Raw genomic sequence first — 14,920 nt, forward strand, 5'->3', positions numbered from 1 at the left:
GGGATGAAAAGGAGAGACCTTTATGTTGGGGACTGCACCGGACAAGATTTGTTTCTTGAAACCTGATTGTCCCTTGGAGTTAGTCCCAAAGGCCTAAAATTGAAAGTCCCTGTATATGGATGTAATCCTTCTCCATACCAGCCTCTTTCACTGTTTCAAATACAACAATCTCTCGGACTTACCCTAATAATCTGTGACCTATATGCCTCATCTGCCAATTTTCACTCCACCAGACTTCTCTCCTAGAAAATCCTGCTGTTATCTGCCCCTCATGTTTCCTTGTATGGTATCATCCACCAAGCAAACTTCAGACTGTGACAGCTTGTTAGACTACACCTCAGAAAGCTGTCCCACTTTCTCCTGAACTGCCTCAAGAGTGGTGTATTCCTTCCTGTTGCTCTACAGCTCCTTCAACAGCTACACCATCAACCAGCACTCCTCCCCTAAAAACCAAGCTTGGCCAACCTCAGTAACATCACCCGGCCTCACCACTGCTTCCCAGACCAGTAATAACATGTCACAAGAAACAGTCACAACAGTGAAATAGTCTCAACATTTGTCTAAAGCACTCTTCCCTCCTTAATTACCTGTATTATCCAAGAGTCTCACTTTCAGCCCTAACCCTGCCTTTAATCAAGCTGCTTTGGTGAAGGACTTACTTTCCTTCACACAATGTCAACTGGAAATGTCACTTTGCAACCCAATTCCAAAACCATTCCAGCAGAAAACCTGATATTGAAGCCTGCCCTGAACAGTTCCAATCACGATCCCAACTGATCCACAACCACTACCTCAAAATCATCCCTTACATGGCTTCCAAGAATTTCTAACATCCAGCATTGCTTCACAACCCTTTTTCAGGTTCCTAAAACATGATCCTAACCTGTTCTCTGCAGAACTGCATGCTCTTTGTTCCGTAAAAGCTGAGGATTCCATCATTATCCTCCCAGTGGGCGAGGTACCTACCACTCGTATTGACCGAGGGTAGTATATCAGTGAAGATTTACGCCAGCTGTCCGGCATCCCTACATACAGCATCTGCCATCAAGATACCATCCTTGTGATTGAGACTAATGTGCAGTTCCTCCTTGAAACTTCGGGCCCGTCACAAGGACTAACACCTTTGTCCATAGAACTTCTTACCCTACCCAAATCATGCACCCTCACCTTCTACCTTTTTTCCTAAGATGCACAAACCCAATCAGTCTATCTGTCCCAAGTTGCTGGGTACAAGGCACCCACTGAATGTATATCTGCCTTACTTGATCAACACCTGCAATCCATAGTAAAGAAGAGACTTCCCTCTCATGTGAAAGACACCAGCCATTCCTATATCATCTGAAATCGGTGCCCATTTCACTCTCACCACACACCTTGCTTGTCGCCATTGATGCCACCTCCCTCTATATCAACCACCCCCATGTACATGATCTGTCTGCTGCTGACCATTTGCTCAGTCAGTGCCCATTTGTTTCCAAACCAATGATATCCTTCCTGCTCACCTTAGTTGATCTTACACTTACCAACTACTATTTCACCTTTGAGGGGCAGGTGTACAGACAGATCAGGGGTACAGCCATGGGAACCAGGGTGACTCCTTCCTATGCCAACCTTTTCATGGGTGACTTGGAGGGGGCCTTTCCTGATACCTATAAGCCTTCAGTCTCTGGTTTGGTTTAGATACATTGATGATGTTTTTGCCATATGGATTCATGATAGGTGACCGACTAAAATTCCTGGAATCTCCTAATACATTCTCGCAATTAAATTTCACATGGTCCTCTTCAGACTCCCATGCTACTTTCTTAATATTGATCTGATCCTCACCAATGATCAGCTATACACGTCTGTTCATATTAAATCTACTAACAAACAACAGTACTCATATTTTGACAGTTGCAATCCTTTCCATGTCAAACATTTCTTCCCATACAGCCTTGGCATTTGAGGTAAACATATTCGTTCAGATACAGACTCTATACAGCAGTAGACCACCATTCTCACCTCAGCCTTCACTGGATGTAATTACTCTTCCAGCCTATTTAAAAAGCAGATTTCCCAGGCCATCATATCCAATCCTGGTATTGCTGAGCCCTCCAAAAAACAGCTTAGGAGTACATCAATTGTCACTAAATATTATCCTGGTCTTGAATGTATTAACCAGTTACTTTGACAAGGCTACGACTTTCAAAAATCATGCTCTGAAAAGAAGTCCTTTCTGTCAGATTTTACCCACCACACATAGACCAGCTATTTGTCGCCCTCCCAATGTTCACAGTATCCTTGTCAGACCCTTTGCTCTATCTGCACTCATCTCCCTACCCTATGGCTCGTACCCCAGTGACCGTCCCCACTGCAAGACTTGCCTAAGCACCCTCCTACCACTACCTACACCAGCCCTGTAACTGGCAAAACATGCTCTCAAAGGGAGAGCCACCAGTGGAACGACACTTACCATGTACCAACTCTTGTGTAAACACTATTCAGCCTTTTACATCAGCATGACTATCACCAGATTATCATTTAGGATGAATGGACAGAGAGTGTATACTGGCAACACACACATTCTGTTGCAGGGCATACTCTAAAACATGACAGTTGTGACCTCAAGTGTCATCTGGATTCTTCCCCCAGACACCAGTTTCTCAGAAGTCCGCAAGTGGGAACTGGCGCTACAACACGTCCTTGGGTCTCCCTGCCCACCTGGTCTTAATCTATGTTAATTTCTTCACTCTCAGCATTTATATTCCTTTCTTCACTACCTTTTAGTTTTCTACATCTTTCATTTTCTGACCTGTCTATTTTTAGCCATCCTTCTCCCGCCTCTAAAATTCACTTAGCTTTCTGCTCAAATTAACCTGTCCATGATGTTTTAGCAGTAATCTCTGTCTTTCATACTACAGTATCTTCCACCTTTAAGCTCTCAGCTTTTCAAATCTCATACAGATCAGTCCTCAACAGTCGGTCTTTCCTTCTCATCCCATTTGATGTGTGTCTCCTGACCTGAAGTTGTGGGTGACTTTTCCAAACTCCATCCCTTTTCTTAACCTCTCAGTCGTTTTAAGTCACCCGTCTTTCTTCCCCTTCAACCCTTCCGCCAGGAGAAAGAGCCACTTTGTACAAAAACTTACAAACTCTAATACCTTTCATATGTGTGTTCTCCTGCCACCGCTTGCTAGCAATTTTTTTTATCTATCCAATTACAGAAGATAATGTATGTTACATGCAAGACTTAGTCCATATATCATCAATGTAACTTGCTGGGTAGCAATTAGTTTAAGAAATAATTCCAGTACATGTCTAAGTTCACAAATACTTGCTCGCAAAACAATGCCAAAAACCATTTAAAAGTTCAGGCATCAGAAATGGCATTATAGCCAAGGAAACATTGTTGGGATTACTAGCACTTAAAAGCAGGTAAGTAAAAATATTAAGCATATTGCAGAGGTTGTGTTTTCCAACTGTAGATCATAGATTTTTTGTGGATAAATAGCATAGCAAATACATGAGTGAGAAATTAGTAGCTCCATTCACTGAAGAATTTGTGACATGTGATGAAAGGAGCAGCAGAACAGTAAGGACACACGGGTGGGTCATGAATTAAAATTTCCATTGTTGCTCTATTTAATGGCTAATAATTGGTGTTCATGTTCTGTTTATAGTTCCCTCTTCATTCTTTATGATTGTTAGTAGAAGTGTCTCAGGAGCCTTATATATGGCTGAAAATATAATCTGCCTCCTCAAAACTTTCAGCTTGGGAGGTTAAATGAGTCTGTAGCAGATTGCACAGCAGCACTGTCATTGGATCCTAATTACTTAAAGGCTCTGCTACGAAGAGCGAAGAACTATATGGAACTAGGTGAATATGAAGATGCAGTACGTGATTATGAAAATGTTTGCAAAATGGATAAAAGCAGAGGTTAGTACATACATTTTATTCAGATTTCGTAGATATGTTGTGATAAGTAAAGAGTATATTTGTACATTTTGCTTTATCTTCAGAGAACAGAAGACTATTACAAGAAGCCAAATTAGCTCTTAAAAAATCCAAACGTAAAGACTACTACAAAATACTGGGCATTGACAAGAACGCATCCACAGATGAAATAAAGAAAGCTTATCGCAAAAGAGCTTTGGTTCATCATCCAGGTTAGTAGTAAGCCTTTAGATACATATGAAAGAGCTAAAGACTGTTTCCTGAAGTATTATTGTTATGAATAACTATTGTGTTGTAGTTTATGCTTTAGTCAAAGCATTAAGGTTTAAAGCTGGGAGACAAAATACACAATTGCGTACAGTGTACAGCCTCCTAATCAATAGTAACTCAAGGACTAGCCAATGAATAATTTCTGAAAAAGCTATATATCTCTCCTTGCTTTAGGAAATAAGAATCTAACCCGTTTTCACTAAGCTGCAGTGAACAACTAATTGCCAGTGTCATCAGAAAAGACAAATTCATTGTGTACTCTCAATGTGATTCAGTGCAGTACATCGCATGGTGTTAGTGAGGTGGCAGTTATCAGTCTGAACTAACCTGGAGGCAAAAATTTTAGGACGTTTCTGTGTTAAGTGATGACGTTCGTACATCAACTCATAATATACTTTGCTCCACTGCAACTGCATGGTAGAGGGTACTTCTTTCTAATATTAGTGGCTTTGTATTTACTCTATATTTGTATTAATTATGCAGAAATATTGAGTACAGGGGAAAATTCTATATTTTGGAACACACATTCTGATATTTCATATTTGGATTATCATGATTCCTGTGCAAGATAAATCATAGAGCAGGAGAATTGTTAGACAGTGCTTCTCAAATGTTTGTTCTCAGAATTTGTGCAACAGGACCTCATGAGAACATAGCCTTTCTGTCGAAAACCCTAAGCATCTCTGTAACATTTTCATATGGGCTACACTGGCCTGCTACAGTCTCTACAGCACAGGGCTACTTGCAATATCACAAATTTCTGAACGAGAACAGTGGTTAAACATTGATGTGATAGTGCATTCGTGTGTGAATACGTTTTAAATTGTGGTATTTAATATTCCAATTTTGAGTTCATTGTTCAGTACTTTATAAAACGCGACACATAGCTGTCTGTATGTCCTTTACTACCACTACCAGTTCTGGTTATATATTATATGTGCAGCATGTCGTGTCACATCAGTATGGGAATGTTATTAATACAGCCCCGTCATAACTGCTGAATATCAAAAGAACAAATTGGTAACTGCTCTCAGAAAGTACCCAGAGTATGGGCACTAGTTTGTTCTTTTCATACTCAGCAGTTCTGATACGCTTGTATTTAACATTACCATATTGATATGAGATGATATATAAATACTATGTGAACCTTCATATTCTGTTGATGGTTATTAACTGAAACTGTTAGTGATAATAAAAAACTACTGACCTATAACTTAGAACTTCATTGTGTCCGAATTTAAAATGGGGATGGAGGGAATAAGGCAGGGCTTAACGTTGTCATACCTATTCAATGCTTCGTTTTAGTAGAGCAGTGCAGGCAGAGCTCACAGTTCATTGCATCATACCCAGTGTTGATCAGGATCCTTTGGTTTGGAGATGAGTGCAGGATCTCAACTAAAGGCTTCATCGATTCTGTGACAGTGTTGACTGCAAATTTCAGGACCTGCATTTTGGGGTGGAGAATTGTGGGACTTATCTTGATAAATCAGAATTGGACAACATACAGGAAGCAGCTACTCTAGTAGCAGTGTGGTTGTGGAGTGCACTTGGGGTTTCTTGGGCTAGTGATGATAGTTTGAGGTCCTCTGAACACTTGCAAGTTCATATGCAGAGAGCAAAATCAGACCAGTTCAAAGTAAAGACGTGTGGCTGTCAAAATTTTAACAGTAAACTGTCAGTGTATTTGTAACAAAGTTTCTCAATTAACTGCTCTCCATAGAGGTTGTTGCACTCAAATTATTCTTGGAACTGAGAGCTGGCTGAAACCAGAAGTAGAAAGTTTTTTGAAATATTTAGCTAGGCATGGAATGTACAGATTAGAGGAGACAAAATACACAATTGTGTATGGTGTACAGCCTCCTAATTGATAGTAACTCAAGTACTGGCCAATGAATAACCTCCTAAAAAGCTATATATCTCTCCTAGCATTAGGAAATAAGGATCTAACATGTTTTCACTTAGCTGCAGTGAACAACTAATTGCCAATGTCATCAGAAAAGACAAATTTATCTTGTTCTCTCAATGTGATTCAGTGCAGTGCCAAATTGGAGAGTGTTCATTGAAATCAATAAAAATATTGTGCCTATAGATGTTGAAATTGTCAGCCTGTGAACTTACCTGGACACAAGTGAGAGGCGTAAGTGAATTCAAGTTAATTGTTGGAGAATTTTTATTGGCCACCTGATTCCACTGTGAAACTTTCAGAATCATTCAAAGTAGGTCTATGCTCTTCTAGTGCGGAAATAACCATATCATGCAACATTGGTTCAAGACTGTAGACTCGATCATTTACAGACTCATTGCAGGTAGTACAGACACAGTCTTGTGAATTAGGTTGGAACATGTTTTCCAAAACTGTCATGAGCAACTGGTTTGACAGCCCATGCACACTGGAAATATTTTAGACGTTGTAGCTACAAACAGACCTGACCTTATTGAAAGTGTCTGTGTAGACATAGTGATCGTGTCACTTAGTGAAGGTGGTTACTAGAGTTAACAAATCCATCAAGAAGACTGGGAGAGTATTTTTGCTAGAAAGATCAGATAATCAGTTGTTAACATCCCACTAAGACAGCAAGCGCACATCATTTAGTTCCAATGTGATGGACATTTGTAAATGCTGAGGAAGGAAACACTATTACACTCTTGCTTCCAAACAAAACATGCAAATAATGACAGGCAAACATTAGTATAAATTCAAGTGTCTGTAAAAAGATGGCTGTATGAAAGGTGCGTCTACCACTGTCATACCTTAGCAAAAGATCTCGCTGATAACCAGAGCAGAGAAAATTCTAGTCATGTGTCAAATCACAAAGTGGTCCTAAGGCTTCTATCCGGTCATACCTTGTTGACCAGTCTGGTGTGGCAGTAGACAGCAGGAGGAAAGCTGAAGTCCTAAATTTTGCATTTAAGAAATGATTCAGGCAGGAAGATCATTCTGTTGTTTGACCATCGCCCGGACTCCCATACGGAGCATACAGTAATAGGTCTTTTTGGTGTAGAGAAGAAATTGAAGGAGCTGAAAACAAGTAAGCCACCAGGTCAGATGGAATCCCAATAGTGTTTTGCAGTGGGTGTCATAGGGCATTGGCCCCTTATTTAGTTGCATTTATCACAAATCTCTCATCCACAGCAAAGTCCCAAGGGTCTGGAAAAAAGTACATGTGACTTCTGTGCACAGGAAGGGTAAATGAATAGGACCTCCAAGTTAACAGACCAATATCTTCAACATTGGTTTATTGCAGAATTTGTCACTATATTTTGAATTTGAAAATAATAATTTTCCTTGAAACTGAAAAGTTTGTCCACAAATCAGCATCTATTTACAAAGTTTTGCTCGTTCGAAACTCAATAGGCACATTTCTCTTGTGTATCTTGTGAATTGTGGATGGAGGGCAACAGGCAGATTCCATATCCCTAGATTTCTGGAAAGCATTAGATACAGTGCCCCACTGCAGGCTGTTAAAGTCCTACCATACAGATTAAGTTCCGAGATATGTGATTGGCTCAAAAGACATCTGAAGTAATAGAACCCATCTGTTGTCCTCTGGGGTGTGTGTTCATGAGATACAAAGTATCATCGGTGGTGCCCCAGGGAAGTGTGATAGGACTGCTCTTATTCTCTATATACATAAATGATCTGATGGAGCAGGTAAGCAGCAGTCTGTGGCTGATTTCTTATACAGCTGTGGTGTAGGAGAAGGTTGTTGTTGTTGTTCTTGTGGTCTTCAGTCCTGAGACTGGTTTGATGCAGCTCTCGATGGTACTCTATCCTGTGCAAGCTACTTCATCTCCCAGTACCTACTGCAACCTACATCCTTCTGAATCTGTTTAGTGTATTCATCTCTTGGTCTCCCTCCACACTGCCCTCCAATACTAAATTGGTGATCCCTTGATGCCTCAGAACATGTCCTACCATCTGATCCCTTCTTCTAGTCAAGTTGTGCCACAAACTCATATTCTCCCCAATCCTATTCAATACCTCCTCATTAGTTATGTGATCTACCCATCTAATCTTCAGCATTCTTCTGTAGCACCGCATTTCAAAAGCTCCTATTCTCTTCTTGTCCAAACTATTTATCGTCCATGTTTCACTTCCATACATGGCTACGCTCCATACAAATAGTTTCAGAAACGACATCCTGACACTTAAATCTATACTCGATGTTAACAAAGTTCTCTTCTTCAGAAACGCTTTCCTTGCCATTGCCAGTCTACGTTTTATATCCTCGCTACTTCGACCATCATCAGTTATTTTGCTCCCCAAATAGCAAAACTCCTTTACTACTTTGTGTCTCATTTCCTAATCTAATTCCCTGAGCATCACATGACTTAATTAGACTACATTCCATTATCCTAGTTTTGCTTAATTAGACTACATTCCATTATCCTAGTTTTGCTTTTGTTGATGTTCATCTTATATCCTCCTTTCAAGACACTGTCCATTCCGTTCAACTGCTGTTCCAAGTCCTTTGCTGTCTCTGACAGAATTACAATGTCATAAGCGAACCTCAAAGTTTTTATTTCTTCTCCACGGATTTTAATACCTACTCTGAATTTTTCTTTTGTTTCCTTCACTGCTTGCTCAATATACAGATTGAATAACATTGGGGATAGGCTACAATCCTGTCTCACTCCCTTCCCAACCGCTGCTTCCCTTTCGTGTCCCTCGACTCTTATAACTGCCATCTGGTTTCTGTACAAATTGTAAATAGCCTTTCGCTCCCTGTATCTTACCCCTGCCACCTTCAGAATTTGAAAGAGAGTATTCCAGTCAACATTGTCAAAAGCTTTCTCTAAGTCTACAAATGCTAGAAACGTAGGTTTGCCTTTCCTTAATCTAGCTTCTAAGATAAGTCGTAAGGTCAGTGTTGCCTCACGTGTTCCAGTATTTCTACGGAATTCAAACTGATCTTCCCCGAGGTCAGCTTCTACAAGTTTTTCCATTCGTCTGTAGAGAATACATGTTAGTATTTTGCATCCGTGACTTATTACTGTCAGCACCTGCTTTCTTTGGGATTGGAATTATTATATTCTTCTTGAAGTCTGAGGGTATTTCACCTGTCTTATACATCTTGCTCACCAGATGGTAGAGTTTTGTCAGGACTGGCTCTCGCAAGGCTGTCAGTAGTTCTAATGGAATGTTGTCTACTCTCGGGGCCTCGTTTCAACTCGGGTCTTTCAGCGCTCTGTCAAACTCTTCACGCAGTATCATATCTCCCATTTCATCTTCATCTACATCCTCTTCCATTTCCATAATATTGTCCTCATGTACATTGCCCTTGCATAGACCCTCTATATACTCCCTCCACCTTTCTGCTTTCCCTTCTTTGCTTAGAACTGGGTTTCCATCTGAGCTCTTGATATTTATGCAAGTGGTTCTCTTTTCTCCAAAGATCTCTTTAATTTTCCTGTAGAGAGTATCTATCGTACCCCTAGTGATATGCACCTCTACATCCTTACATTTGTCCTCTAGCCATCCCTGCTTAGCCATTTTGCACTTCCTGTCGATCTCATTTTTGAGGCGTTTGTATTCCTTTTTGCCTGCTTCATTTACTGCATTTTTATATTTTCTCCTTTCATCAATTAAATTCAATATTTCTTCTGTTACCCAAGGATTTCTACTAGCCCTCGTCTTTTTACCTATTATGTCCTGTGCTGCCTTCACTACTTCATCTCTCAAAGCTACCCATTCTTCTTCTACTGTATTTCTTTCCCCCATTCCTGTCAATTGTTCCCTTATGGTCTCCCTGAAACTCTGTCCAATAGATTGTGATCAGAGTCCACATTTGCCCCTGGAAATGTCTTACATTTTAAAACGTGGTTCCTAAAGCTCTGTCTTACCATTATGTAATCTATCTGAAACCTGTCAGTATCTCCAGGCTTCTTCCATGTATACAACCTTCTTTTATGATTCTTGAACCAAGTGTTAGCTATGATTAAGTTGTGCTCTGTGCAAAATTCTATCAGGTGGCTTCCTCTTCCATGTCTTAGGCCCAATCCATATTCACCTACTACATTTCCTTCTCTCCCTTCTCCTACTACCGAATTCCAGTCACCCATGACTATTAAATTTTTGTCTCCCTTCACTACCTGAATAATTTCTTTTATTTCATCATACATTTCTTCAATTTCTTCGTCATCTGCAGAGCTAGTTGGCATATAAACTTGTACTACTGTAGTAGGCGTGGGCTTCGTGTCTATCTTGGCCACAATAATGCGTTCATTATGCTGTTTGTAGTAGCTTCCCACACTTCAATTTTTTTTTATTCATTATTAAATTGACTCCTGCATTACCCCTATTTGCTTTTGTATTTATAACCCTGTATTCGCCTGACCAAAAGTCTTGTTCCTCCTGCCAGCAAACTTCACTAATTCCTACTATATCTAACTTTAACCTATCAATTTCCCTTTTTAAATTTTCTAACCTACCTGCTCGATTAAGGGATCTGACATTCCACGCTTCGATCCGTAGAATGCCAGTTTTCTTTCTCCTGATAACGACGTCCTCCTGAGTAGTCCCCGCCCGGAGATCCGAAGAGGGGACTATTTTACCTTCGGGATATTTTATCCATGAGGACTCCATCATCATTTAACCATACAGTAAAGCTGCATGCCCTCGGGAAAAATTATGGCCGTAGTTTCCCCTTGCTTTCAGCCGTTCGCTGTACCAGCACAGCAAGGCCATTTTGGTTAGTGTTACAAGGCCAGATCCGTCAATTATCCAGACTGTTGCCCCTGAAACTACTGAAAAGGCTGCTGCCCCTCTTCAGGAACCACACGTTTGTCTGGCCTCTCAACAGATACCCCTCCGTTGTGGTTGCACCTAGTGTACGGCTATCTGTATTGCTGAGGCACACAAGCCTCCCCACCAATGGCAAGATCCATGGTTCTTTGGGGGGGGGGGGGGGGGGGTGTAAGAGAAGGTATCACTGTTGAATGACTGTGCGATGATACAAAGTGACATAGACAAGATTTGTAGTTTCTGTGATGAGTGGCACCTTGCAGTAAATTTAGAAGAATGTAAATTAATGTGGACCATTAGAAAAAACACTCCTTTAATATTCAAATACAGCATTAGTAGTGTGCTGCTTGACATTGTCACATCAGTTAAAAATGTGTAGGCAAAATATTGCAAAGTGATTGAAATGGAGTGAGCACATAGGACAGTTGTAAGGAAGTGAATTAATGACTTCGAATTATTGGGAGTATTTTAGGAAAGTGTACCTCACCTATAAAGCAGACTGCATAGGAAACACTAGTGGATCAGTTGTTGAGTATTGCTAGTGTGTTTAGGATCCCCACCAGGTTGGATTAAATGAAGACACCAAAGCAATGCAGAGATGTGCTGCTAGATTTGTGACTAGTAGGTTAGATCAACACACAAGTATTATGGATATTTCATGAACTCAAATGAGAATCCCTGGAGGGAAGACATTATTTTCATGGAACATTATTGAGAAAATTTAATGTACCACCATTTGAATCTGACCCTGCAGAATGATTCTACTGCCACAAACATACTTCTTGCGTAAGAACCACAAAGATAAGAGAAATTAAGGCTTATACATTGACATAAAGACAGTTGTTTTTCTCTTACTCTATTTGCAAGTGGAACAGGACAAAAAATTACTAGTAGTGGTACAAAGTCCCCTGTGCCATGCACCATACAAAGGCTTGGGGAGTATGTATGTAGATATAGATTTGACACTGTTATTATTTCTTTAATGAATTGTTTGCAACACACAAAGATGGTATCTGTATGCATCCTTTATAAAGCCAGAACATCAGTTCGTAGAAGACTGAAAAACTGCTAGGCATTTGATTGAAAATGTTACATTTGTGTTTACGTTTGTAATTCACTGTATATGAAAATGTTACTTCAGTTAATAATTCTTAACTGTGATAATTTTATCCTTGAAAATGACTGGTTAAGCTTTTTGTGATTAGCTTTTCAACTCCTTCATTCTTATTTCAAATAACATGGCATGCAGCTAGTCAGTAAATGTCGTCTATTAGCTTGATATGATCAGAGAGCATATAGTATCTGTGCTGGTGTGTGGTTACCTTAGAACGCTGGTGTGACACCTAATGGTCCAGAATCTTCCATGGACTACATAAAAGGACTAACAGCAGGAATGCACATATTGTATTTTCTGTTCATATTAGCTGTGTGTGACAGCTGATAACAATTTTCACAACCCGTTCACACTGGTCCAACTTCTCTTCTGAGTGTCCCTGTCTTAATGCCCCAGATTTAAGATTTCTGTGGTTTCATAAATCAGTTAAGCTAAATGCTGAAGTAGTCTGCTTTGACAAGGACACAGCCACAGCTTCCTTCCTTCATTTCTTCAGTCATATCTTTCACTCTTTCCTTCTTTCAAATATGGAGGCAAAGATTAAAGTGGAAACATTTTTAAATTTGCAAAGCAATTACAGAGGGTACAAAAACTTCCATAAACCATACAGTGAAAATCATGCTATACATCCAGATGCCTTTTTGTTAGGTGTAAACAACGAGTGTCGTAGACATATTAATGTGTTTGAAACAATGCGGTTTCTTATTTTTACCTATGACGAGCATATGCAGTCAGCGGTCACCATTAGCATTAGCACAGCCCAAAGCAGTAATACAATCCTTGCTTAATTTGGTACCAGGTGCTCCTAATTCCAGTTTGAAGCAGGAGTTTCTCTTAAAAAAGCTTTCCAATTAAGCCCATTGTCATCAGCATTGTAACTGCTTGTCTTCTCAATACGTCTCTTAGTTTGATTTTGAAAGAATCAGCAGTTTTTCTCCTTGTATTTGAAGCTCAAAAATGTTGTCTTGATTTAATGCATTTTAACCAGATTATCCTTGCTTTAAAATTCAACAGCCCATCAAGATTTCTTTAAATTGAATTGGATTTTCACATATACTGGGATCATAAATCGGTTTGCCTTGTGATCTTTTTTGTATAAACAGGTCGTAAACAGCCTCCAGATTCCTGTTTGCAACAAGCTTCTTAGTCTTAAGACTTGTCGATCCTTTAGTAGAATCAAGTTTGGCATGTGCAGTGATATGAAATTCCTGGCATATTAAAACTGCTTGCTAGACCGAGACTTGAACTCCTGCATTCATTCTTTCCATTATGTCACTGACCTTTGTTTTACATCTGATATCTAAAGCTTTCTACTATGAGTTGCCTTATTATGCTTCTCACTTTTGAGCCAAAATGTGAAACAGTAAAGTAAAATGTTGCAGAGTTAAATTAACCTCACATTTGAATCTCTGGATGGGAATGGCACAAAATCACAAAATTGTAGGTCCATCAAATGAGAGAAACAGTTAAATATTGAAACAAAATTTTGAATAAGAATGTTGCAGCATGTCCAACAGTCATAAATTGATCTACTAATCATAGTAACCAGCTGTGACTTTAAATAGAAATGTTGTATAATTCTTAACAGTATTTGAATGCTTTTAAATACTCTTTTATATAAGCCTGTTTGTGTTTGAAGTGGAACGTTTCTCACAAATGACCAAGAATAGATGTATAATTTTGGAAATAAAGGCATTTTCTCATTGTAGAACATGAGTGATAAAATTACTACTTTTTTCATTTGACACAGTCACAAAATGATTCAGAATATTAACTGTTGGACGACACTGCCCATGTAGGCCGTATGTACATTGTATGTCAGAACTGTCTGTCATCATTACCAAGTGAAGTGGCACAGTGGTTAGCTAGGATGGTCCCTTTGAAATAATCTAGGTTTAAACTCTGTCTCTAATGACCACGACACTGGATGGGATGTTAAACTCTCCTCCTCCTCTTCTTCTTCTTCTTCTTCTTCTTCTTCTTCCCTTTTTAAACAGTGTTTTGTTGTTGTGTCAGATGAAAATAGTATTAGGTGAAAAGTCTGAGGCAGATAGTACCTCAAGATTTTGGCCATGTTATGATGCCTTTTTGGTAATGGAAGTGAAACTGTACAGAACTGTCAACCTTATTCCTTACATTACTTGCTTATTATTACTAAATGGTTTAGTGTGAGTGTAAGTATGACATCTGTATTACTATTTTCAAGAGGTCATGAAGACTGCATAAGTAGTGGTATATTATCCATTCATAAAAAATATTGCATTAGTTGTGTTGCTGCTAACCATTTAACAAACTGCCCACACTTTTGGGTATTACATATTCTTGAAACTTTTTCTGTTTCTTAAACTGTTTCAAGTATTTGTTGTTATATGGAACATTTTAGCAAAATCAGTTTTAAAGTATATGTTGTGTAACACTATTACTTTCATTTAGTTATATGCTAAAAGTTACACACAACTTAGCTCAGACCAAGTGGTGATAAATATAACTGACAATAGTATATATTAAAATCGGGGTTATCATTTTGAGAGTTTCTCATCTATTGTTTACTAATATTTTTGATAATATTAGCATAGTATCGTTAGTGATGTTCTTTGTAGTCTGTATGTTTCTTGACTTTGATAATTTTTGCTGCTTGCTGCAGCAGAATGGGGTTGAAATATTTTTTTTATTTCCTCATGTGTGCTGCACCAGATCGTCATGCAAGTGCTTCAAGTGATGAGAAAAAAGAACAAGAAAAGAAATTCAAGGAAGTTGGAGAAGCATATGGAATACTCTCAGACCCAAAAAAGAGAGCAAGATACGACAATGGCCAAGATTTAGAAGACCTTGAAGGAATGGGGAGTAAGTAAAA

General features: G+C 39.2%; 1 protein-coding gene across 1 annotated transcript in view; it reads left to right on the plus strand.

Annotated features, from left to right (window-relative positions):
• Nucleotides 1-14,920, plus strand: part of LOC124614074 (dnaJ homolog subfamily C member 7) — a 97,789-nt gene that overhangs the window by 64,397 nt on the left and 18,472 nt on the right. Inside the window, exons 8-10 of the mRNA XM_047142911.1 lie at nucleotides 3,754-3,919; nucleotides 4,003-4,149; nucleotides 14,761-14,910. Coding sequence (XP_046998867.1) covers nucleotides 3,754-3,919; nucleotides 4,003-4,149; nucleotides 14,761-14,910 — 463 coding nt within the window. The remainder of the gene's footprint in view (nucleotides 1-3,753; nucleotides 3,920-4,002; nucleotides 4,150-14,760; nucleotides 14,911-14,920) is intronic.

Source organism: Schistocerca americana, chromosome 4 (assembly GCF_021461395.2).
Source record: "Schistocerca americana isolate TAMUIC-IGC-003095 chromosome 4, iqSchAmer2.1, whole genome shotgun sequence".
Classification (NCBI taxonomy): domain Eukaryota; kingdom Metazoa; phylum Arthropoda; class Insecta; order Orthoptera; family Acrididae; genus Schistocerca; species Schistocerca americana.